The following is a 10,090-nucleotide window of genomic DNA, read 5'->3' as shown; positions in this document are numbered from 1 at the left end:
CCGGTGATGTGTTATTTGAAACAATTTGTGGTCGCTGTTTACGTCGAAATGAACTACTGTTACAGTTTAATTGTTCTTTGTTAGTATTGGAGGAGGAGGATGTACTCGCTGCCACTGTACGAGTACCTTTTATTGATGGATGCGGGGAAGGACACTTAGCTGCTAGTCCTACTGAAACCGACATCTTGTTCATTTTATTTGTTGGTGTGAATTGTCGTTGAATCAAGCTGTTTTCTCGAATGCCATTCAATTGATGTCGATCAGTAGTTTGTTGCGAAGGTGTTTGCTTACATTTGCACTTGGTCATACATTGACGATAATGATTATACAGATTTAAGGAACTTTTGTGGCCTGGATGTTGTTGCTGCGTCGCGGACGAAACAATATTATGTGATGTTTCGCCCGAAGCGCAAGGCTAGAGTAACTTTTCTGTAACAGAATTTGTTGTACCACCAGAACTTACAGTAATTTCATCCCCTTGTACAGTTGCTGTTGTAACTGTTGCCGATGCTGCATTGCCACCAATTGCCCCACTATCCCCACCAGTTGCAGTAACTGCGTTTAGTATTTGTCAGTTGAGCAACTCAACACTGACAAATTGTTTTAACCGTTCCAAATACTGATTGTATAGTTCGACGTCATTGTGCCCGGCACCCTGTTTTAACAAATCAAATATACACTTAGCAAATGTTTAGCTCATCCTTTGGGGCCATGCATAAATTACGTCACACCAATTTTACGATTTTAAACCTCCTCTCCCCATTGTCACAGGTCACATTTTTGAAGCCCCCCATTTTTTGTGACGTCATATAGTTTATAATTTAATATAAATAATTAAAATTAAAAGCTTTTGATCCCTCTACCCTTTGCCACACAATGTTACATTTCGTTGACCCCCCCCCCACTTAACGTATGACGTAATTAATGGATGGTCCCTTTTTACTGAAATTGATTACTACGACAGCCATTTAAGCTTTTAATTAAAATAATTAAAAATAGGTAAAGGGGCAAGAAGAAGGGCAGTATGAAAATTTTAACATCTCTACATCGACTTTTCTTATCAAAATTATTTGACAATAAAAAAGGTCCCCTTCGTAGTTCATCTCCAGCTATTACTCTATGAACCATTTGGAGCTGTTTAAGAACAAAGGGAGTTCTCTGACGTCAACGGACAAGACTGGGGAGGTCGTCAAAGAAATTCAAGCTCAAATGAGTCCATCTGCTCAAGGTAAGAGCTGTACAGTGACCAAAATGTTGGCACATTGAAAAATGTTCTAGAAAATCGAACACCCTTCTTTATATCAAATATATTTCCAAGACAATTTCGAATTCAAATACTTATCCACTTAATCCAAATTTTACGTTTAGAATCCAAAGGATTCAAATACCATTTGGACGGGTGAATAGACTTACAATGTTTTATAAGCTACTTATTTCTGATTTGGTGAAAATTTTCAGACTATCTTCGCAGTATTTATGAAATTGAGAGAAGTATTTATGGCTATATAAGTAAAAAAAAAAGTTACCTCAACCCAAAGTGGTTCCACGGCACGTGGACATCGTTCAAATATTGCTAGCCCATGTGAAAAATCAATGACTTCATCTTCAGTTCCATGAATTACTAAAACTGGTGATGTCACTTTTGGAACTTTGTCAATGCTACACAAAAAGAAACAATTCTTATTAAAAACAAAATTAACCGTCCATTTTACATTTGCAAATTTTTTAGTGAGTTTTGATAGGATGTTACTTCGTGAATAATGGTGAAATCGATAAATTTTTTTTTCCATCTCTGAAGGAATTTGTTAATTAACGCAGCTTCTGCGCTACGAAATTTTTTTGACACTATGCTTACAGGACGATATCTATCTTAAGTATCACGCTCGATGCTCTCAGAGGAAAATTTGGCGGAGAACAAATTTACAAAATTTTGAATATTTCAAAATTATCCATGGGGTAAAAAAATTTAGGATCACTTAGTTTGATACTTTACGTAGTCGGGTTTTAGTTTTTTTCTTCTTGGGATTTTAATTCGTATTAAAATTGTCCTTACCTGGGAAATGCATCGAAGAACCATGTTCGTTTTGTATTTGGAAAAGCAACACGCATACCAGACATCAAGGGTGAATGTAAAATTACAGCACCAACTTCATACCGTGAGGCAAGATCCACTGTTGGCACAGTTCCAATACTTTGGCCATATAATATTATATTCTCAGGGCTGATTCCATAACGGGTCCGTAACGCATGCCATGCTGCATCTATATCTGCATATAAATTCTTTTCAGATGGTTTGCCCCCACTAACACCATAACCTGAATAGTCATAACTGAAAAAAAAAGATGAGAAAATAAAGTTAATGAAGCAATCACAATTTTATTTAATTCCTGGGCTAAGGCAATAGAAAATTTTTCGAAATTTGGAAAGAACAGCCTTGTACCATTTTACTGAAAACTTTTTTTAGTTCCTTCCATTAACCGCTATATGTGGAGGGGGCGGTTCTTAATTACTAAAAGTTTCTATCTATGCCAATGAACTGAGATTAATAAATGAGCTTATTCAGCAAAATTAGCGCGTTTGCAACGTGTTCCAATTCAAAAAAAAATCCAAACACCCTGTATATATAATTATTAGTCATATTTTCTCCGAAAATATAGACTTATACTATGTAATATAGACTAACGGTTTACAAGATGATATTTTGCGAAAAATAGTATAACTTGAAAAAATAGACAAACTTTGAAAAGCTGTATCTCTGAAATTATCGGTCCTATAAAAACCGACTTACTCTCAAATTGTTGCAAATTTAACCTTCTTTAAAAATAAATGCATCAGTTTTTTATGAAAAACCAGCCCTTCCAGGTCAAAATCGGCAAAAACTAAAATAAGGTCAAAATTTTTGAGGTTTTTGTTTAGATTTAAGATTGGTTTTACATTATAATAAAAAATATACAATGAGGGGGGAAATATGACTTTAGTGATAGAGTTCTGTTGCTCACAAGTTTTATTTTATTTATTGCAGCGTGAAATTTTTGAAGAATAAAATAATAATTTGGGTAGACAGACGAAGCGTGTCACGAATTCGCTAATCATATTTAATAAACAATTAATTTTAAACATTTTTTTAGTATCATATTTTTATGGAATCTGTACAAATAACACTAGTGATTATTTTTTTATTAGAATGTCATGATAAAAGCATTAACAATGTTATTGATAGTAAGGTTACACCAACTGGCACGGACACGAACATGAACACGGGACCACAATCATTATTTTTACCTAATTTCACTCAACTAGATAGTACAAAAACAATTACAGTGAAACTTGGTTAAGTGGGACCTGGATAGATAAGAAACCTCCATAACTGGAACTCATGTTGAGGTCTCAACACTTTGGCACTGAATTACCTCTGTAAGTGGTATAGCTATTCAATGATACCTCACTTGATATAGTTCGCCGACTTTCATTTTTTATCTTTTTCACAATATGGCGTCTTGTGGTCGTCATATTTACATTTTCATCAATGCCATATCTTCAGTAGCTCTCGCAAAGTTAAGAAAAATTGATTGACGTTAGAATCATCAATATCGGCCTACGCGTTTGGTCTCTAGAGTGCCACACAAAAACACGTATATATTTTTTTTCATCAGACGTCATATTGAATTTTTATTACTGCCATGTCTTCAGTAGCCTTCGCAAGGTTAAGACAAATCGATTGACGTAATATCGACCCCACCGTTTGATCTCTACAGTGCCACACAGAAACATACATTTTCACAATATGACGACCACCAGACACTATATTTTAATTTTCATTACAGCCATATCTTCAGTAGCGCTCGCAAGGTTAAAACAAATCAATTGAAGTCAGAATTTCAAAAAATTTTTCCTGAAAATTGACCCCTATGACAATCTTAATCTTATCGGATGGATTTAGAATGAAATTAAAATTAATAAACTCAATATTTGAAACTACCTACAAAATTTTGCCTTAATTTAGGACCGTCACGGGTAAACAAAGATATTTAGGAAAAATGTTTCAAGAAAATTCTTGTATACAGTTTTTACATTTAAACTTTTGTTCTATCTCTAACGGTTTACAAGATGGGTCCTACGTACCCAAGACCTAATTGACCTATGTTGCTCATTTACAACCTCGATCTCACTTTTTACGTCCTCAGCACGCTTTAAAAATTTCAGCTTCATATCTCTTTTCGTTTTTGAGTACTTAATCGTGATGACAGACAACAGACGGACATACAGACAGACAAGCGGAAATGGACTAATAAAGTGATATTTTATCAACATCTATACCAAAATTTTGTTCACTGTATCGATATTTTTAAGCTTTACAAACTTGGGACTAAACTTAGTATACCTTGGTATATTTCATATAAATAGTATAAAAAGCAACCTTTTATATTCCATATATACAGGGTATAAAAATTTCAACACTAAATCTACCTTGATCGTACATCCTTAATGAATTTTGTGGTAATGGAATTGTTTAAAATATTGAAATATATTATTTCAGAATTGATTTCATAAACACTAATACAACTATTATTATATATTATGAATGTAAATTAAATTTGTTGATATGTTTATAATATAAAAATGCTCTACTAAGCAATGTTTTCCTTTTTAACTATTTTATAATTTATTATTATTAATAATAATTACAATGTACAAAGTGTCTCAAAAAAATATACACACTGATGAAGCCATCGATGAGATGTACGAACGCGATTAAAAAATCATCAAGGATCCCGCATAAATCTTATGGGAATTGGATTTCGGCCAAAGGACCCCGCACGATTAGATAGGAAAATGACTTTCTATGAAACATTTTCTCGTAAATAACTTTGTTTTCCCGTGAGAATCTAAATTATGGTAAAAAATTTAGTTCCCTTTTTCTCAAAAACTATAAAAGATGGTTAGTTGAAAATTTGTACGTAGCTTGATTGATTCTAATTTCTTACTAAACTTATCCGATAACTGAAATTTTGAATTCAGTAGAATTTTACTTTTTTAAAGCAATTGGGTGCTTTTAACCATTTTTATGTATCTTTAGAGGGGGCAGCAGCCTCTACCTGACCCCGCTTGTATTATTTTTATGACGGTAGTCATATACTTAACTATGATATAAGTATAGCATTGATCCCCCGTAGCTCGAAAACTACTCCGGGCCGAAGAGTGGCCGAGAGAAAGCTTTTGATCAGAACGATCCGAAGAAGATTTAGGAGAATTCGTGCGGGGTCCTTCGCTCATAATGCGAGATTTCGTAAATCTTAGTATCCTGTTCAAAAGTCTCAAAGGGCACGACCATCCAGATGTAAAAGTTTAAGAAATGGGCGTTTAAATGTCAATAATTACTGTGTACTATGCAGTGCCGTATTTGCAACTTTTGTGGCCTGTAGGCGGATTTTTGTAGCTTTTCTGTCCCTACATCACGGTTTGACCCACGCTTTTTTTTAGTCTTCGTAAATCTACCTGGGCTCTTCAATGAGAGCCCTATTGATCAAAAATTTGTCTACTTCGTTACATATTCCTTCCCCACTCCCCACCCAAAGCATCGACGAAGGTTTTTCTTTTAAAAATTAAAAAATTTTTCTATGATTTGTAATTCATGACATTTAAAAGTGTTTACAATTTATGCTAAATTCTTCATGGCCACTTGCAAAGTACCATATTATATCTATCACAAAGATCAAAGTTCCATCATCCACAAAAAAATTTAATAAACAAGTGTAAACAAACAATTGACTGAATTAATTGTTGAAAAACGCTGTATAGAAAGTTTTCAATGTTACTATTTGCATTATCAATACATAGTATATAACAAAATCGCTTCCCGCTGTCCGTCCCTATGTCCCCATGTATGCTTTAAAACTACGCAACGGATTTTAATGTGGATTTTTCTAATAGATTGAGTGATTCAAGAGGAAGGTTTTACTGTAAAATATATGCATAATATAGTAGAGAAACATTGATAATTTTAGAGGTTAAAGAAATTGTGAACAAAAGGAGGGTAAGTGACGGCATATGAAGTGAAGATTATGACACAATAATCTTTGTATTCTAGCGAAGCGAGAAGTTCGCAGCTAGTTTTAAACAAAATAGAAAATTTTAAAAAACCAATACAATTTTTTTTTTTCAGTTTTCGAGATTTTTTCACAAGAAGACTACTTGAAATTACCTGAAAATTTTACTCCGTATCTTTTATAGTGATATTCACGAAAAAATGTTTCAAACAAAAGTTTATATTTTTATAAGGAACATTTTTTGCATTTAAACTTCCGTTCTAACTCTAACGGTTTACAAGAAGGGTCCTACGGACCCCAGACCCAATTAACCTATGTTGCTCATTTATGAACTCAAACTCACTTTTTACGTCGTGAGTACGATATAAAAATTTCAGCTTGTTATCTCTTTTCGTTTTTGAGTTATCGTGTTCATGAACGGACAGGCGGGCAGACAACCGGAAATGGACTAATTAGATGATTCTATAAACACCTATACCAAAATTTTGTTCGTATTATCAATATTTTTAAGTGGTACTAAACTTGGGACTTTACTTAGTATACCTTGCTGTATATTTCATATATACAGGTTATATAAAAAAAAATTCTACATTGGAAATTCCAAGAAAAATTTTCCATTTGCCAATTCGTATCCTGTGTCTCGAATGTTATGTTTGTAAAGTGATTATAAAACAAGTGAAGATAATAACTAATAAAATTAATTGTTTGAATACCTGGTATACACTTAGATATCTAGACCTGGTAAAATCCGCAATTGAACACGAATAATTTTCGCATGGAAAATTTTTTCAGGATCCCATTTAAATAATGCTCTTGAACGTAAAAGTGCGTCGGTGGGTAACCCGGCAGGATAATGTTAAAATTAATATTTTTTGAACGAATAAATAATATTGACCGAATCTTTTCGGAAAAAATTTTATCATATAATTAAGGTCAAAATTAAAAAAAAAATGTTCTTAGACATTTTTCTCTAAGCCCTTCAGTATTCGAATAAAAAACTCGTAAAATTTGAAAAAACGGGATTTTTACGATTTTCATTCCTCAAAAAGTGTATGGAGTGAAGCGTAGTGTAAAGGTTACTCCCACAAAAATAGATCAATTGTCAATTTTTTCAAGTTACACTATTTTACGCAAAATTTCATCTTGTAAAAAGTTTAAATGTAAAAAATGATCCTCATAAAACAATAAACAACTTTTGTTTTCAACATTATTTCGTAAGCATCACTGTTTACCCGTAAAGGAGCAAATTAAAACAAAACTTTGGTGTCCATTTTCTCCAAAACTATAAATAATAGAGAGTTGAAAATTTGCAGGTAGCTTCAACTAGTGGCCTTGTAAAACATTCTAAAAAAACGAAAAAAAAATTATAGAAATTACTGGCGAAAATTTTCGAAAACCAAATAAATAGTGTCCGAAAGGCTGCCATATTTGTGTGCTTTTTTTAAACTCTTCTAATTAAAAAAAAAAAAAATTATGCAAGCAATTCAACTCTATCTATACAGGGTATTTCAACAATTCATTCACGCTAATTATTTGTTTTCACTAGTTTTTTCACACCAAAGTTTTGTCCTAATTTGCGCCTTCACGGGCAAACAATGATGCTTACGAAAAAAAGTTTCAAACCAAAGTTGCTTATTTTTTTATAAAGAACATTTTTTAATTTTAAACTTTTTCTTATCTCTAACGGTTCACAAGATGAAAACTGACGAAAAATCGTGTAATTTGAAAAAAAGACTGATACTATCTTTCTTATAAAAACCGGCTTGATCTCAAATTATTGCCAATTTAACCTTTTTTAGAAATGAATACTACAATTTCTGATGAAAAACCAATCCTTCCAAGTAAAAATCAACAAAAACTGAAAAAGGTCAAAATTTTTGAGGTTTTTCTTATTTTTCGACATGATTTGATCGTTTTCCCGAGGTAGAAAACTTGAATTGAACATTGCCTTTACATTGCAAACAATATATTAAAAAAACAAAACATCTGATTTGATGCAGCGTTCGCCCCCTTTTTTCATGTTTAAATTGATTGAATTATTTAATAAAATTTAGAATTCATTTTGTTATAATAAAAAAACACTAAACGAGATTTCGAAAATATTGATTATGTATCTAGTTGATTACAAACAAGTTAAAACTTGGCGCCCAAGGAAACATAATCGATTTTCGACATTGAAAACAAAACCTCATTTTATACTTTGTACACCGAGGTAAAAATATGTGACAGATATTATTACAAAAAAATCAAAAACAAAGAAGATATTTACCTGAATATATTGCAATTAATACGTGATCCTAAACCTAAATAAAAACTGCTCATTTGTCCCAAATCGACAGCATTTCCATGTGAAAATAGTATTGTAAATCGTGCAGTTGAACTACATCGTACAAACAAGCATCCAATACGATTGCCACGACTTGTACGTGTATAAAATCCTTCAACATTTTCTTTTTCGCGCTCCGAATATTGCCATTCCGCCCGATCCGTTAAGTTCAATGAAAACTTTGAACCAGTTTCATCTGCTTGAAATTCATATGTGGGCTCCGGTGGTAGGAATGCTAATTTTGCTGCAATACGTCCCGGACACGGTGGACAACAAAATAAACAACATAATTCACTTAAACTGAGTCCATTCATTGTCGTAATCGATGTAGTCGCACCTTCTCCGGTGCGATTATTACACGATACCCCACTAATTTTGACAATCAACTGTCAAACGTTACATACACAAATTTATACATATGTTTATTAACAAATGTGCGATGTTCAATTTTTAATGAATTTTTTGTTAAATTTTTATATGTTTTCATTACCGATGTATACTTCTAATATTATTTTACTCTTCTTTACAGTCACTTTTTGCTTTGTCTTGCGCACATACAACTGTTTCTGTTATAGTTATTTTATTTATGAAAATTATTATAAATGTCTATGAATAGCAACGTTTTTGTTTAACCATTCTAAAATATTTTGAGCCAATTCAAAAATCCTTTTCACAACAAATTCACTAGAAAACTTTGTTTTTGAATTGAATAATCTTTAATGATTAATCAGTTCTTTGTTTTTTTTTTCGAACTCTTTCCTCCTCTACAAAAATATATATTGTTTGCGTATCACTGGAACATACATCAAAATTTTCTAAACTTCTTTTAAAAATGAATTCTCTCAATTTTATTTAATTAAATATTATTTTAATTTTTTTGATTTATATTTATTTAATTGCTGGTTAAAATCAAACTAAATTTTAGATTAGGTTACATTTTACACAAAAGTTTTGTAAATGTGGATGTTTAATGTAAAGCCTGTTCCTGATGCATTATTTGTTTTGTTGTATTCAAATTATTTGATAGATGTCATCAGAGTTCAGTGAGCTACGTACAAAAGATAATAATTTTATGGTATTAAATATAAGTTATTTACATTAATTAATTTTTATAATAATTAATGGGATCCTGTACCTTTCGCTATGTTTATTTCAAATGTATACATCGCAGGCATTTCATAAAAAATAAACAATGCTCCAATGACCCGTGATTTTCGTTATCCAACTATTTCCATATATTGAAGTTGAGTGTAAGACATTCAAATGCGGTTTTTTGGATAAGCCAACTGGAAGACTTAACAAACGAGAAAATAGAAATTGCTTTTCAACCCTCTTTTAAGGGGTCGTAACGTGGTGAACGCAATAGGTACACTATCAAATTTACTCATTCAACTCTCAACTCTAAACTTTTCTTATATACCTACAATTCGAAACCTACAGAGTTCGAAACCTACAATTTAAGCTGAAATCATCTTGGATGTCATTGCATTATTATAATTACGGGACGTGATATTTAGTAGTAATTCTGGTCCATTGATTACTATAAAAAGTATAAAATTTCTTGAATACACACAATATTGACAGTTTATACGCAGTAATTTTAGAGAAGGCACAAAATTTAGAATTAATCAATCAAATATTCACAAAGAAATCGAAATATTTATCCAAGTTGTATATAAAAAAAAAAAAAAATTAACGTAAGCAACTAAGTCAATCA

General features: G+C 32.0%; 1 protein-coding gene across 1 annotated transcript; it reads right to left on the bottom strand.

Annotated features, from left to right (window-relative positions):
• Positions 1–526: 526 nt before the first annotated feature.
• LOC123302522 (alpha/beta hydrolase domain-containing protein 17B) lies at positions 527–9,021 on the bottom strand. Its single transcript, XM_044885493.1, has 4 exons — positions 8,317–9,021; positions 2,054–2,329; positions 1,527–1,659; positions 527–655 (listed from the first exon to the last, which is right to left on the bottom strand). Exons 1-4 carry the CDS (start codon positions 8,685–8,687, stop codon positions 572–574), a joined length of 864 nt encoding a protein of 287 aa, XP_044741428.1. The 5' UTR covers positions 8,688–9,021; the 3' UTR covers positions 527–571.
• Between the last annotated feature and the right edge of the window lie 1,069 nt (positions 9,022–10,090).

This window comes from Chrysoperla carnea, chromosome X (genome assembly GCF_905475395.1).
Source record: "Chrysoperla carnea chromosome X, inChrCarn1.1, whole genome shotgun sequence".
NCBI lineage: Eukaryota > Metazoa > Arthropoda > Insecta > Neuroptera > Chrysopidae > Chrysoperla > Chrysoperla carnea.
Note: the sequence above shows the minus strand (reverse complement) of the source record. Positions and strands in the feature narration are given on the sequence as shown.